Raw genomic sequence first — 16,055 nt, 5'->3', positions numbered from 1 at the left:
GTTCTCAATGGTAGCAGATGACAGAACGAGGAGTAATGGTCTCAAGTTGCAGTGGGGGAGGTTTAGATTGGATATTAGGAAAAACTTTTTCACTAAGAGGGTGGTGAAACACTGGAATGCGTTACCTAGGGAGGTGGTAGAATCTCCTTCCTTAGAGGTTTTTAAGGTCAGGCTTGACAAAGCCCTGGCTGGGATGATTTAACTGGGAATTGGTCCTGCTTCGAGCAGGGGGTTGGACTAGATGACCTTCTGGGGTCCCTTCCAACCCTGATATTCTATGATTCTATGATTCATTTGTCATCTTGAGGTTTGCTTGCGAGTGAGCGAGCTCTGCAAAGCAGGGTGGTGACTGGGAGGTGAGAAAGATCTGCTACGAAGGGCACTGAGCCAGTGGGAGCCATGCAGCCCTCAGAGAACGACCTGGGAGGTTGGGTCACTGGTTAAGGGAAAGAACATGTCCTCTTGAGGGAGGTTGACCCTGTGGTTAAGCCACAGGACTGGGAGTCAGGAGACCTGAGTTCCCAGCTCAGCCCCAAGCCAGTCACTTTCCCCTCTGTCCCCCGCCCTCTGCCGCTGTGGAATATGGCCTCCCACACGGCGAACTAGGAGGCTGCCCTGGTTAACATTAGTGAGGCAGACTGCGCTCCGTGGATGGCAAGTGCTGTGGCAAGGCAAAGGGTTATTCTGGTGTTATGAGATCATCACTCCATACATTAATAAATAAACTGGTGTGACTGTGTCTCCAGCATCTGGCTTTGCACATGAAAGCCTCTGCCCCGTATCACAGGTGCCAGGAGGATGGCTGTCCCAGCAGTCAACAGCCTGGAGCCCTATGTGTTCAGGGATACAGGCTGGCCTGGCTGTTTGAGGCAGTGCCCTGAGTTGCCCAGTGAAGCCATTCTCCTCTCCATCCTGTCCAGCTGCTTGAAGGGGGAATCTTCTCCCAGATCCTGGAGAAGGGAAATTAGGCTGGACCCCGAGTCACAGCGTCCATGCAGCTCTGCAGGTGCCTTCAGAGCACTGGGCACCGGGCAGTTGTCTGGGCCTAGGGCTGGCCCTGGCATAACACCACAAAGTCATTCGTTGCTGTGCCCGTTAGTAGACGAGGCTGATAGCACCAGACGCGCAAAGCCTCCACAGCGATCCAAAGCCACCTGTGGGAAGCGCTGCCACGCCACCCATGTTAGAGGGCTAGAACGGAGAAGGAAGCAGTTTCCGGTATCCAGGAGAATCTAAACCCGCTTAGGAGAAATATAATTTATTCATCTAGCAGTAGCAAGTTCTCCCTAGGGCTGCTGGCCCCAAATCTCTCCTTCTTCCCTATCACTTCCCTGCCAGCCCAATGTAAATCAAACTTCCCATTTCCTCCCCGCTCTACATCAGCATGTTCCCCTGCTGCGTCCCAGACTGCCTCTCCCATCTGCCTTTCTCACTATGCCAGGCTGACTGAGTCGCACGTCAGATGTGGTGTGGAGGTCAGTCTAACCCAGGTACCGGCGAAGATCGATTATCTGTGCCTCGGGGTTTGGGTGCCCAACTCAAGGCCTGGTTTTATACAGCGCTGAGCACCCTCTCTCTGAAAATCAGGCCCTTTTAAGGAATCTCAATTTGGATCCCCCAAGTCACTTCAAAATCTTGGCCGTGACATGTGGTGTCCACCCAGATTCCACCCACCAGAGCACCCGCAGCCCCTCGCTGAGATGCTCCTAACACTCGCTGTCCCCTTCGCAGCAGCCAGCTCCCTGTGAGCACGCTCCCTGACTGCATGTGCACGGCCAGGCCTTCAGTGCTGTGAGAGAAAGGGAGAGACGGCACCAGTGCCGCCTGTGAGCCTCCAGACGGACAAGCGGCTGAACGGAACACGGGGTGCATTAAGCAGTGGGCTCCATCCTGACGGGGCATTACTGGCTAGTAACCTGCAGATTACATGTAATGTTGTGTTCCGGTTTCCCCATCACTGACTCTTGGTGAACTTTGCTATCCCAACTAAATCGGTTCCTGCTGACCGCTTCCTGGCCAGCCCTGCAGCATAGAGAACAGCGGCTTGGCTTCGCTGTGTATTGGGACAGAGGATGGAGGTAAGGGACAGCTCGAACTCACCAGCTGCAAGAAGATGCTCCTTTGCTAGCTCCCATTTCTTGCCATCAGTTTGTTTGGGTCTTGAGCAACTCCTGAGCGGGAGGATGGGAGGAAGAAGAGAGAAATCCCAACTGCATTGGTCATCCTGCCTGGTCCAGCACCGCAGGAGCGACAGGGCTGGGAAATACTGCAATAAACCGGGGATGCACAGAAGCCTCGTTACAAATAGGTGAGAGAAATGCATCTGTGCCACCTGCTGGAGAAACCTAGACAGCCTTCCCCTCGCTGCACAGAGGAGACTTCCCCTCTCCCCACAAATAGGCTCCAGACCCACACTGGAGATGGAGGAACACCGGTCACGTTATCGTCTGCCCCACTGTTGGGAGGTTAACGGACGCATTCTTCTGAGAAGGGCAAAGATCCACGTCCTCTGCAAGGCTCCAAAATGCAGGGTGACCCCGATAAGAAGATGATAGCTAGTATGATGATGAATGCCTAGGATTTGTATTCCCATAGCACCTAGGAGCCCCAGGTATGGACCAGACCCCCACTGTGCACGATGGTTTACAAATATAGAACAAAAGGACAGTCCCTGCCCAAAAGAGCTTACATGGAAGGATAAGACAAGAGACAACAGTTGAGTACAGAGCGACCTGGGGGGGAGCACGAGGAAACCCTGAGCCGACATTGTCAGCCGGGCAGGCAGTGATCTGAGCACACCAGCAGCCAAGCCAGCCTCCAGCTTCCTGTAAGCTCCGCAGCAAAGGGGAGTTTTTGGGGGGGTTGAGGTAGGATAATGAGGTACTTTTGCAGATGTTTATGGGGTGCTCCTCCCAAGTATGAGGGGCAGCACAGGAGAAAGCACAAAGAGGCTTGTCTGAAAATGTAACAAGGGTGATGGAGGCTGCAGGAGCTGGGTAAAACCTTGTTAAGGGCTGAGTTAAAGCCTCATTCAAACGGATGTGTGAATATGCCCTTCATTTCAAAGAGTTGGGAGAGAGAGTTAAGGGGCCTGTCCTGGAGCGTGGGGGAGTCCAGGCCCTGCACCCCTCTTCCTGGGATTCACTGAGACTCTCAGCCAGCCAGTAAAACAGAAGGTTTATTGGACAACAGGAACACAGTCCAAAACAGAGCTTGTGGGTACAACCAGGACCCCTCAGTCAAGTCCTTCTGGGGGAGCAGGGAGCTTAGACCCCAGCCCTGGGGTTCCCTGTGTTCCTCCACCCTGCCCCAAACTGAAACTAAACCCCCGCAGCAGGCTCCCTTCTCAGCCTCTGTTCACATTCCTGGGCAGAGGTGTCACCTCCCCGTCCCCCTCCTGGCTCAGGTGACAGGCTCTCAGGTCTCCCATCCCCAGGGCACATTCCCAGGTCAACACTCCCCCCTCCCTGCTGCGTCACATCATCACAGGGCCACACCTAACACAGGGCCTTTTTGAGTCTGTCCAGAAAATAGCACCATGCGGACAGGGGACTCCACTGGGTAGTGTGACCAGGGGCGCTGGGACGGGGGGGCCAGGGGGCGATGGTCCCATCACTTTTTACCGACCATAAGGACAAGTGATGTGGGGCACAGAGAAGCGAGGGGGGACGGGGTTTTGGGGGAAGGGGCAATGCGAGGGCAGGGGCTCAGGGGGAAGGGGTGTAGGGTAACCAGACAGCAAGTATGAAAAATCGGGACAGGGTGGGGGGTAATAGGAGCCTATATAAGAAAAAGCCCCAAATATCGGGACTTCCCTATAAAATCGGGACATCTGGTCACTCTAAAGGGGCGGCACGGGGGCAGAGGGTTGGGGGGCAAGGGCAATGTGGGGGGCGGGGCCAAGGTTTGAGCGCCAGTGGCCCTCGCACTTTTAGGGCGCGTCCGTCACGCCTGATTTTGACCAGGTGTGTGCATGAGTGAACACACAGAAATGGAGACCAGGCAAGAATGGGGGAGAGGCAGAAAGCAAGAATGCTGAGCAGCAGACTGTGAGCACAGCGTGACCTTGGAAAAAGCTAGGGAGAAACTGCTCCTTTTGTTCTTGCTTCCTTCTGCATTCAGAGAAGCAGAACTTTGCATATTCCTTGTTAAGAAACAAGACTGCATTGAAGAAAATACCAGACTTCACCAATTTCTACTTCCAACTGGAACATCCCGGCCTGGGGCCCTGAACGTTGAGTAGCCACTTAGGTTGAAAAGGGGACAAAATAAATAGATCTGATTCCTTCTTCCAGGTTTCCAAGTGCTTTTTGCCTTTTTGTTTGTCTTCCAGAGTGCAAACTCCCTGGGGGGGGCCACTTTGTTGGCATTTGTGCAACAGTATATCCTCAGTTCCCTCCCGTATATGTCCACAGGCTACTTGGGAATACATCCCTGAAGCTTGCGCCCGAGTTATTTCAGAACTAGCCCTTGGATGTAGCCAGTTAGTTCATTTGCTCATCCAGTTCCCATTGTGTTATTTAGGGTTATGGTCAACTCCTATGCAATAGGCTCGTAGGCCACAGGAGCAAAGTATTTAAGGTTTCTCGATGACGTGGAAGCCCAGAGCCCTCCACCTTCTGGTCACTGGTGGAAATCCAGCCCAAGCACTTTGCAAACGCAGTAATTCTCACAGTCCTGTGATGCAGGTGTCATGGAGTGTGGGGGAGTCCGGGGCCTGCACCCCTCTTCCTGGGATTCACTGTGACTCTCAGCCACCCAGTAACACAGAAGGTTTATTGGACAACAGGAACACAGTCTAAAACAGAGCTTGTGGGTACAACCAGGACGCCTCAGTCAAGTCCTTCTGGGGGGCAGGGAGCTTAGACCCCAGCCCTGGGGTTCCCTGCGTTCCACCACCCAGCACCAAACTGAAACCAAACCACCCCCCCCAGCAGGCTCTCTCCTGCAGCCTTTGTCCAGTTTCCCGGGCAGAGGTGTTACCTCTCCCTCCCCATCCTGGCTCAGGTTACAGGCTCTCAGGTCTCTCATCCCCAGTGAAACTCCCCTGCCACATTCCCAGGTCAACACTCCCCCCTCCCTGCTGCCTCACAGCAGGCTGGTCAGAATCATCACTCCCACTGTGCAGATGGGGAATTTGAGGCAGAAATGGAGGCAGGGACTTGCCCAAGGCCACAGATCAAGTCTATAAGAGAGCCAGAAAAAGAAGTAATGAACTCTACTAGTTGTCCTTTGCTCCAGCTAAGGGGTACCCTGGGTCCGAGCCCTGTACTCCTTCCAGACGCTTCTCACTGAGTGATGAGTGTGTTGGGGACACTGGGCATGGCCACTCTAATCTCCCTGTACCTTCTTTAAAGCTTCAAATAAACTTTTCTGCTTCTCCACCCCGTTGTAATTATTAAGTAACGCATACTGGGCAACAAACCCCCTGCTGTTGCTCGCCTCTGGCACTGGGTGCCGGCAACAAGTGGTTAAGCATCAGGTTTGCCTTAAACTCCCTGGTCGCAGATACATTCAGTTCCATGCGCATTCCTGTGTGAACTCTCTGAGGTGAGGGCTCTATGTGGCTATTAAAAATCCCCTGGGATTCATTCCGGAGTTCTTGGCCAAAATATCCCTTCCCCTCCCCAGCTGTGCCAATCACCCACCTGGCTGCAGTGCTCCAGCGCCGAGGTGGCTGCATTTCCATAGGGGAGGGATTCCTGGCCATCTCCAGACCCACCCAGGGAGGGATGATTGCTCTAGAAGGGACACGATGCTCTGGAGCCCAGGCAGCGTTCTAAAACAGCTTGTTACACGTCAGTTCTAGAATGCTGCCTCCAGAACACTCATCCTTCTCCCATCTCTGTGGAAACATCTCCCTCTAGACAGCAGCGAGGAGCCCGTGGCCTTGCCCTGCACCACCGAGCCCTCGGGGCCCAAATTGAAAGATGGGGAGGGCAACGAGCTAGAAGAACCCAGTGCTTTGAGTTTCTCCTGTGTCCTTCACCCTCATGGGGAGCTAATGGTCATATTTGGACTCTGGTTCCTGTGGCATTCCCTCCAGCCCCAGTGCAATCACCGTCCCCACACCCACTCCAGCAGGATCGCTCTGCTGCCCTTTCTTTCGCGAGCCTGGGTGGAGCCAAGAATGCCCATTGGGCGCCATGAAAAGCTGCGCTAAGCGAGAGGCCGACAGGAAGACTTTCATGGAACAGGTGCGGGAGAGCAAGGAGAATGGCTACCTCCTCTCCTCCAGGAAGATTGGCTCTGGGGCCTTCTCCAAAGTCTACCTGGGCTACGCCACGCAAGAGAAGCTAAGACAGAACTACAAGCTGGCTGCAGACCTTCGGAGCAAGCGGCACTCCATGGTGAGGACAGCAGGGCCTGGAGGCACAAGTCTCACTCAGACTCCTTGGCTGGGAAAGCCTAAGGGGAGACGCCAGCGAACCAGCGGGAAAAGGAGCTCAGTCACTGAGGGTACAACACCCCTGGGGGCTCTGCAGGATAAGGCACCTCTCCAGTCCTGCTCTCAGCTCAGAGGTGCAGTGAGTTTGGGGGCTCTCATCCTAGCCCTCCTAGGCACTGATCCATGGGATGTGACCAGCCCGTCTGGTTGCCCAGGAGAATCCCGGGTCCTGGATAGCAAGGAGTGCTGTGCTCCTGGAGGGTGGGCTATTGGCAGGGGCATGCAGGGGGCCAGCCCCTGGGAAGCTGGGGCTATAACTTACACACCAAGCCGGCTGGGTGGTGGCTGGCATGTGTCCAGATAGTTCTGTCTGTTTCTTAGGCTCAAAGGAGCCAAAGGGAGTCTGGTGCCTGGAATGGCAGCTGGGAGACTGCGTCCCCTGGATGCCCTGGGCAAATCCCAGCCCCACATATCAGCTCTCTGAGCTGGGCCGAGTCCCACGTCCTGTCCCAAGCCCTGTCCCTTGCTGCGCTGGCCGTGCTGGTGGGGGGTGGTGTTGGCGAGCCTCATGCTCCCTGGTCAGGATTTTACCCTGGATGGGTTGTTCTCTTTCTGTGCAGAATGTTGTCAGTGGGATTGTTACTAAGCACTCGTGGTGGGGTTCGCTGTTGTTCCCCGGCCATGTCTCTGGCTGTAGTTGTATTTCTGAATTCCCACTTTGTCCCACTCGTTTGCTCAGATTCACCTGAGGGTTTTCTAGGCTGCTAATGATTTGCCTTTATCTCCCAAGCCTTTTCTGCTGTTTGCCCCCAGCCAGCACCTAGCGCACTGGGGTCCCGGTCCGTGACTAGGGCTGCTGGGTCAGACCCAGAACAGTAAAGAACAGCCACTTCTGGCTGCTTTCAGGGATCCTCTATAACCTGGCCCCATTTCTGGTTTCTTTAGACTTAACCCCCGCCTTTCTGGGTTGATTGGTTCTTGCCCTGTCTCTCCTCACGGGTTGGGTAAAGCAGGCGGGTGACAGACGGGCCCTGGCAGCTACTGAGGGTTTCTGGGGGGTGCTGAGCTTCCTACAAGGCCAGTGAAGAACTCAGATGGGCAGAGGATGCACATAGACACTCATTCCCAAGTGATGTGCCCAAGCGACACCCAAACAGCCCCCTGCCCCACCTTCACTTGGGTTTCCCAGACTCGCCTGCCCCTGCTGGCTCAGGCGGACGATATTTCACTCCACACGGTGCCATACATCTGATCACCCCCACCAGTCCTTTCCCCACCTGGCCTCCCTCCAGCCTGCTCCTCTGCTGGGCCCGCCAGCGTCTCCTTCAGGCCAACACTGGACTGGCACAGAAGGAGCCGCTCTCTCTCCAAGGGCCAGGAGGGCTCAACGTCAGCAAAACTAACAGGAGCTTCCCAGTCTCCTGCGTGCAGCTCAGCAGCCGCCCTCTCCTCTCTCAGGTGGCCATAAAGATCATATCCACAGCCAAAGCCCCCTTGGAATATTCCAGAAAATTCCTCCCGAGAGAAATCTACTCCCTTAATGCAACCTACAAGCACATCAATGTGGTGAGTCCCAGCTGCTTCCCCCTTCCCCACCCTGGCTACCTCGGCCTTTTGTTGTGCCTACCAGAGCGGTGTCAATAGGGCACCCAAACTGCACTGGGCGAAGGCCACACTCCAGGGATGCTCATGGGCTTTCCTTCGGAGGGGCAGCCTGCAGAGATTGCAGCGATTCTGAGTCTCAAGCAGGCAAAGCCCAGCACAGATTAGGGGGGTTAGACACACCGTTCCTAGGGGAATAAATTGTAGAGCTGTGTCTCCTAACCCCCTTGTCAGGCTTGGAAATCTCAGCCTAGGGGCTCAGCCACTGCGTCTCGTCTTCTCCCAGCTCCTCTAAGGTTTTGGGGCCGCCCTTAAAGCACCAGCCCAGGCAATGCTTCCTCCACGGGTACCCTGGGGCCTCGCGCCTCCCAGCTCCTTGCAGGAGACCTGGGTCTGGTTCCGAGGCCTGGGCTGTCGCTAAGCAAGCCTGCCTGGCTGCCTAGGAGCCAGGGCCGTATGCTGCCCTGCTGGAGACCCGGGTGCCCTTCCCCGACCCAGCCTCCTGTCCTGGGCTGACAGCAACCCCTCTGGACGGGACTGGGATTGTCTGGCCTCCAGGGAATCTGGTCCCGTCCACCTCGGCCATCACGTTGGCCTGGGGACATTGGTGCCCCGGAGAGACGCTGCCCCACGCCGCTGGAGGGGCTCTCTGTCCAGGAACGGGCGCGTCTCTCATTGCCCTGGGGCCATTGGTGCCCCCGGAGAGACGCTGCCCCACGCCGCTGGAGGAGGGGCTCTCTGTCCAGGAACGGGCGCGTCTCTCATTGCCCTGGGGCCATTGGTGCCCCCGGAGAGACGCTGCCCCACGCCGCTGGAGGAGGGGCTCTCTGTCCAGGAACGGGCGCGTCTCTCATTGCCCTGGGGCCATTGGTGCCCCAGAGAGACGCTGCCCCACGCCGCTGGAGGGGCTCTCTGTCCAGGAACGGGCGCGTCTCTCATTGCCCTGGGGCCATTGGTGCCCCGGAGAGACGCTGCCCCACGCCGCTGGAGGGGCTCTCTGTCCAGGAACGGGCGCGTCTCTCATTGCCCTGGGGCCATTGGTGCCCCCGAGAGACGCTGCCCCACGCCACTGGAGGGGCTCTCTGTCCAGGAACGGGCGCGTCTCTCATTGCCCTGGGGCCTCGGCAGATCCAGCTCTACGAGATGTACCGGACCAGCAGGCGCACCTACCTAGTGCTGGAGCTGGCCTCCCGGGGCGACCTGCTGGAGCACATCAACGCCGCCTCTGACCGCAGGGAGTGCCCCGGGCTGGAGGAGGAGGAGGTGCGAAGGCTCTTCCGCCAGATCGTCAGCGCCGTGGCGCACTGCCACAACGTGGGCATCGTGCACAGGTGGGAGGGGCTGCTGGGGCCCGTGCCATCACTCCAGCACGGGGAGCCCAAACCCGCAGGGGCCCTGCCAAAGGCTGCGGCAGCAGCTTGACCGGGCAACGCCTGGTGTTCATCACCACCCGCCCGCATCTGGAGAACCCAGGAGTCCCAGCGCTCACCCCCCTGCGCCGGCCTCTGGACACGCCCTGTCCCATATGGCTGGTGTGCTGTGGGGTGGGGAGGGGGGGAAGACCTGCAGAGCTCCATCCAGCTGGTGCCCCAGGGTCGAGGGCGGGCTAGCTCCTGAGCCCCAGCCTTGTCAGGCTCAGCGTTACTGTCCCAAGGCTGGGGCTGGGGCTGCCATCGCCACTCCAGCACGAACATCTTTAAAAACCCAGAGACTGTAAGAGCTGCTGGGCAGGGGCCCTGGCCAGCTCACGGCCCCACCAGGTCCCTGCCTGCCCCCGCCCAGGGGAGCCTCGGCAGGTGTGAAGCTGCCATGGTCAGTTTCACACCATATGCCCCCTCCCAGCATGGGGGGCACACTGGGAGTGGGGGGCCAGACCAAGCGCAAGAGGGGGCAGGCCTGGAGCCCGCAGTGCTTCACCCGGTGAAGCAGCCCCTCTGGGACCACTGCAGCCAGTGTAACTTAGTTCAGCCCTTAGGCTGCTCTACAGTATGGTTAGGGCCATTGAATCCCCCGCTGGCCGCAGGATCAGGGCTGATAGAGCCGCCTTCCTGCTGTGCACGCTTAGCATGGCTGGTACCTGGCCCCAGCAGCCTATTGCCAGGGATATACATGTGTGGAGGTGTGCGTGGGACAGGGGATCCCAGTGACCCCGCTGCTCCTGCTTTGTGTTCCCTGCAGAGACCTGAAATGTGAGAATATCCTGCTGGATGAGCGAGGCTTCATTAAGCTGACAGGTGAGTGCGGCCCATTCCCAGCGGCAGGAATTGTTTCCCTTCAGCCAGCCCTGGCTAGGGGTGCGGGAGCCGCTCAGCGCTCCATGCTGGGAAGCTCAGCCTGGGCGCAAGGGAAGAGGAGCCATTGCATTTAGGTTACTTTTGCCTGCGGTGACTTTGCTTGTGACACCGGGCGGAGCCCAGCTCCAAACGGGAAGCCAGCTTCCATTCAGCTCCTCCCTGCCGAGGTTTCACCCGGCTCTTTCTCCCTCCGTTCAGCGTGTCTCCTTTGTGCATTTGCCAGCTCTCAGAGCAGAGCCAGCATCACTCTTCGTGTTGAGTCAGCCACTCTCCCACCACAACAGGGAGAGACAAACAGGGAAGAACTAGGACCTTGTGGCAAAGCCACAGAAATCAGCTGGGGACTGCGGGGAACCTCAGACTGCTTTGAACTCAGGGTCTTAACCAATTAGATTTCAGGTTTCACAGGCAAAAAGGCCCCTCAGATCATCTAGCTTTGTGTAACAAAGGCAAGAGACCCTCCCCTCGTGATCCCCGAATCCAGCCTATAGCTTCTGTGGGAGCTAGAGCAATCTTCCGAGTCTAACTAAGTAATGGCAAACCCACCATGATCCAATGGTTAATATCATCACGGTGCACCTCATTTCTAGTCTGAATGTGTCGCTTCATCTTCTAGCCATTAAACCGTGGCCTGCCTCTGTCTGTGAGATTAAAGAGATGTCTGCTCTCAGACATCTCTTCCGCTCATAGAAACCCACAGGCTGTACTCAAGTCACCTCCTAACCGTCTCGGGGATGAACTCGCTAGACTGAGCTCCTTCATGCTCTCACTCTAAGGCCGGTTTTCCAGCCCTCGACTCATCCTTGTAGCTCTTCTCCAAACCCTTCCCCATTTGTCAAAGTCTGTGTTCAAGTGAGCGTCCAGGGATGGGCTCACTCATGCTGTCCGCAGAGGCAACTCCCCTCCCTGCTCCCAGTCCCCCTTCTCCTGCTCAGCCATCCGAGGACCACGTTCCCTCTCTCAGATACAGCATTGGACTGGGACTGGGTCCCCTAAGTCCTATTCACTGCCACTGCCTTCCAGGACACAGCCCCCATCCCACAAGTGTGACCTACGTTCTTTCTTCCTAGGTGTGCGACCTGGCATTTGGGGGTGTGAAACACAAGTTGTTCAGTGACCATTGACAGCCTCCCTTTAATGTTCATTTAATGGTCACATGGCCCATCAGCCCCCACCCCACAAAGACTCAGCCAAGTAACCCCCAGCTTGAGTAACCCCCTGAGCTGTGGGGTCCACTGGGAACCGGCCCTACCTGCGTCAATGCAGTATCAGCATTTAGTGCAGAGAAGCGGCCACATCAGTGCATTTTGCCCTGGGGCGGCATGGCCCCGGGTCTTGTGTTTCTTTGGCAGGGAGGTCCAGAGTCTAGGTCCATCTCTGGGGAAGGCTCTGTTTCCTACACTCATGTGCCTCCCCCGCTCACCTGGCAGTTTCATGGCTCCATTGGACTGTAAGGCATGGTCTCCCTCAAGGGGAATCCAGGCTCCAGGCCCAGTCAGCTCCTGGACTCCCCTCCAAGACCACCTCTGAGGGTGCACGCTGGCAACAGCTGCAGTCATGGTTCTGTGATGTGCCACTGGGAACGGGACTGAACTCATTCCACCTGGGCCACTGAGCGGCCATCAGACAGCAGGGCCTTTTCCTCACTGCCAGTCTGGGCTGGGTTCCAGACAGGTACCGAGAGGTGAAAGGCTCTGGTGCCCAGGAGCAATCCCTCGAGTCACCTGCTCCTCTGGGTGCAGCTTTACCGGGTGACTCTGAAATCAATGCAAGTTAGGTTTCAGAGTAACAGCCGTGTTAGTCTGTGTTCGCAAAAAGAAAAGGAGTACTTGTGGCACCTTAGAGACTAACCAATTTATCTGAGCATGAGCTTTCGTGAGCTGCAGCTCACTTCATCGGATGTATACTGTGGAAACTGCAGAAGATCCACTTTATGCATCCGATGAAGTGAGCTGTAGCTCACGAAAGCTCATGCTCAAATAAATTGGTTAGTCTCTAAGGTGCCACAAGTCCTCCTTTTCTCAATGCAAGTTAGGGGCCTAAATACCTTTGAGGATCTGGGCCTAAGAAAGGGGGGGGTGGAAGGCCGGGGGTGGGGGGAAGGCTTATTGTCCTTCGGCTGGATTCAAATCAGCCATTAGGTCACTGCCGAAACTGAGTTTGGGGGCCTGATCCCTACACCTCCTACCACACTGGCTAATGTGAATCAGCCACTTCCCCCAGAGCCCCAAGCCTGGACAGCCCAGGCTGGACATGGGCAGAGCTGTGTGAGAGCCCTGGACTGCGGGGTCAGACTGCTGGCCTGGGCGGTTGGCGGACGGTGGAGAGAGAGGAATGCCACGGCCCCCTCGGTTCCCATACAGCCCCCATCGCTCCAGGGGCCATGCCACGGAGCACTGAGCAGGCATCTCACCGGTGGGTCGTTGCATTACAGATTTTGGGTTTGCCAACCGCTACTCCTTGAAGAATTCCCTGATGAGCACGTTCTGCGGCTCTGTGGCCTACACGGCCCCCGAAATCCTCATGAGCAAGAAGTACAACGGAGAGCTGGCTGACCTGTGGAGCCTGTGAGCGCCACGTCCCCTGCGGGGAGGGACATGGCCTGCGGGAACTCCGGCCTGGAGGGAGCAGGGAGAGGAGTCAGTCACTTCCTGGCACTGCGAGTACCACGAGGGAGGGGCGGGGTGGAGCCGGCTGCACCGTGGGGTCCGTTAGCACTGTGTAGTGGGGGACGAGGGGGCTGCCCGCAGGGGGGTGAGAGCACCAGGGGCCCCGCTGGCCAACACCCTGGGGTCTGAACCGGGGGAGCTGCTGGAAGGCTCCGTAGCCAGGGCCGTGCCAGCTGCTGTTCTCTGCGGATGGGCGCAGACGGGCCCAAGCCACGCTCACCGGTACGCTACGGGGAGGGCAGCGCAGGCTGCCCCGTGAGGACCGGCTGCTGGGAGCTGCCGTGGGCCATGCAGCCCACGCTCTGTCCCTGGGGAGGCTGGGCCTGGTGTCCTGACCCCCAGCCTCCTCCCGCAGCGGTGTGATCCTGTACGCCATGGTGACCGGGAAGCTGCCCTTCAAAGAGCGCCAGCCTCACAAGATGATCCACATGATAAAACAGGGCCTCTGCTTCCGGCAGCCCGTCTCCCCAGGTAACCCCCGCGCCTGCCCCCGGAGAGCCGCAAGCCCTGCTGCCCCCGCGCGGGGTCCCCGAGCAGCCGGGCGGGGAAGGGGACGAGAGCAGCGTGGCGGCCAAGCGTCAGGCTTTGTGGAGAATCAGCCAGAGCCGGGGCAAGGAACGGGCCGAGCCCCCCTTTGCCCCACGGCGCCTGCTTTGCACTGAGGAGCGAGGGCCGCCCCCCGCAAGCCCTGCCCCAGGCCGACTCCAGCCCCACCGGCCTGGAGAGCAGGGAGGGAAAAGCCAGCCAGCGCGCGCGGGGTTGGCTGAGGGCCCACGGAGCCCAGCACTCTGCAGAGGGCACCAGTGATCCTGCCCCACGCCGGCTGGGAGGCCGCCCTGCCAAGCCGCGGGGCAGGTCCGGCCGTCAGTCTTCAGCCCCTCTCTTTGCTGCCAGAGTGCCAGAACCTGATCCAAGGCCTGCTGCAGCTGAAGCCTGGGGCCCGGCTGGGCTTGCGGCAGGTGGCCACGCACTGCTGGATGCTGCCCGCCACCTCGGCCATCTTCCACCAGGCGCTGAACGCCACAGGCAGGCCCCCGGAGCTCGGCCCAGCCCTGGAGAAGCCGTCCGCCCAAGGTACGTGCGCGCCCAGCCCCAGCTCTGCCTTCAGGGCACCCCACAGCTGAGGGCCCGGGGGGAGCGCTGGGCTGAGCACAGCAGGGAGTGGCCTCGCCCGTGCCAGGTCTGGCTCTGGGACGAGCCAAGGAGCCCCAGGCCAGGAGTAGCTCCCCTTGGGGGCTCAGCCCCCACCTCCAGGAGCCAGCAGCACCCCAGCCCCACATCTGAACTGAGCACTGCTGCCCAGCGGTGTCCCTGCCCCAAAGAAAAGAGCTGCCCCCCTGAACAGCCCCTCAGCTAGAAGCACCAGGAGTACCCCGGTCACCCTTTCCCTGGGAACCCCGCAGGACCTCACCCCACCGCTGGGGGAACATGGCCCTGGCCCCCCTCCCTTGGGTACCCTGCAGGACCTTGCCCCCCAGCTGGGGAAACATGGCATCAGCCCCTCCCCTGGGCACCCCACGGCTGGGGGAACACAGCACCAGCCCCCAGTCCTCCCCGGGCACCCCACTGAACATAGCCCCACAGCTGGGGAAATGTGACACCAGCCCCCTTCCCCTCCCCTCCGCACCCCACCCCACCGGACCTCACCTAGCAGCCAGGGGAACATGGCACCAGCCCCCTATCCCTCCCCTTGGGCACCCCGCAGGACCTCGCCTGGCAGCTGGGGGAACGTGACACCAGCCCCCTGCCCCTCTGCACCCCGCAGGACCTTGCCCGGTAGCCTGGGGAATGTGACACCGGCCCCCTGCCCCTCTGCACCCTGCAGGACCTTGCCCGGTAGCCTGGGGAATGTGACAGTGGCCCTCCACAGGACATAGCCCCACGGCCAGGGAAACACAGCACCAGGCCCCATCCCTCCCTTGGGCACCCCACAGGACATAGCCCCACGTCCGGGGGAACATGGCACCAGCCCCTCTATCCCTGCCACTTCCTTTGCAGGTGAGAGCGGAGGCTCCGTCTCTGTCTCTTTGCTGCCAGACCTGGAGAGCTCGGCCAAGCTTCCCGAGGGAGCCGCCAAGGGAACCAAAGCCCCAGCAGGCCCTCGCGCCTCCTCTGCTCAGGACTCCTTCCCTGGCCGAGCCGAGATGGAAGCCAAGGCCCCCGAGCTGATCTCTGCCGGCTGCCTCCTTCAGCTGCCGTCGCCGTGCCAGGCTGAGCGCCCTCCCCGATTCTCCCTGTACCGGCCCTGCCTGCTCTCCAGCCTCCGGCCCTTCCACCACCTCCCCAACTTCCGCAAGCCCGGCTCAGCCACCTCGGCCAGCGCCTACGTAGCCAGCCGGCGGCTGGGCGAGAAGAGCCCCGCTGTGGCAGCAGCGGTGGGCAGCAGCTCCTCCAAGCCAGTCATCTCCCTCCACTCCATGTCCATGATCCGGAAGCCCCCGTCAGAGCCCATCACCAACTAGAGGGGGCCTCGCCCAGGGCCAGACCAGAGCCGCCACCGCTTGGCCCTACCCTGACAGAAACAAAGCCCGTAGGGACGGGTGCAGCACGCACTATTAAATGTTATTCAGTCGCGGGCTCTCAGCTGTCCCCCTCTGGGCTCCCTCTAGGCCCCGTACTCGGCAGCAGCCGGGTCCCAGCTTGCCCCAGACCCGTGTCCCACAGGCCTGACTCCTCGTTCCTCTATGCGCCCCTGCCTCTCCCAGCCATGGCTACACACAGCCTCTCTCCTCCCATCCCCACCGGGGCCTTTCTTCTCCAGCCACCCTCCCCACCGGTCCCTCTCCGGGAGCCACAGGCTGGCACCCTCGGCACAGTCTGCGCAGGGAGCAGCTCAGGCCATATACACAGAGCAGAGGGGTGAGAACTTGGGGAGAGGAACCCAGCCACAGGGCCTGGACCCCTTGGTGATGGGCACCCTGGAACGGGACTCCGGGGGACCTGCTGCCGTGAAGGTGGTGCCGAGGAAAACACCCTGCTGGGGCAGAGGGAGGCGGCCCCAGAGGGAGGCGTGGGCCCTGCCAGCACCGAGACAGAAGCAGTGACGCACTAGGCCTCGCCAGTCTTATGGGGGGCTGGAGAGTCCTGCAGCTCCTCCCATTC

General features: G+C 59.2%; 1 protein-coding gene across 1 annotated transcript; it reads left to right on the top strand.

Annotated features, from left to right (window-relative positions):
• The first annotated feature begins 6,146 nt into the window (after positions 1–6,146).
• Positions 6,147–15,415, top strand: LOC140907957 (testis-specific serine/threonine-protein kinase 5). Its single transcript, XM_073335045.1, has 8 exons — positions 6,147–6,350; positions 7,847–7,954; positions 9,119–9,321; positions 10,169–10,224; positions 12,719–12,851; positions 13,309–13,424; positions 13,848–14,027; positions 14,952–15,415. The coding sequence occupies exons 1-8, from the start codon at positions 6,147–6,149 to the stop codon at positions 15,413–15,415; spliced, it is 1,464 nt and encodes a 487-aa protein (XP_073191146.1).
• Positions 15,416–16,055: the final 640 nt, after the last annotated feature.

This window comes from Lepidochelys kempii, chromosome 2 (assembly GCF_965140285.1).
Source record: "Lepidochelys kempii isolate rLepKem1 chromosome 2, rLepKem1.hap1, whole genome shotgun sequence".
NCBI classification, from domain to species: Eukaryota; Metazoa; Chordata; order Testudines; family Cheloniidae; genus Lepidochelys; species Lepidochelys kempii.
Note: the sequence above shows the minus strand (reverse complement) of the source record. Positions and strands in the feature narration are given on the sequence as shown.

What these genes read in the sequence shown, in the direction of transcription:
- LOC140907957 (XM_073335045.1), top strand. Translation starts at nt 6,147, where the DNA reads ATGAAAAGCTGCGCTAAGCGAGAGGCCGACAGGAAGACTTTCATGGAA. An exon ending in CCTACAAGCACATCAATGTG is followed by an intron (nt 7,955 to 9,118) that starts GTGAGTCCCAGC and finishes GGGCCTCGGCAG; the next exon opens with ATCCAGCTCTACGAGATGTA. An exon ending in AGGCTTCATTAAGCTGACAG is followed by an intron (nt 10,225 to 12,718) that starts GTGAGTGCGGCC and finishes GTTGCATTACAG; the next exon opens with ATTTTGGGTTTGCCAACCGC.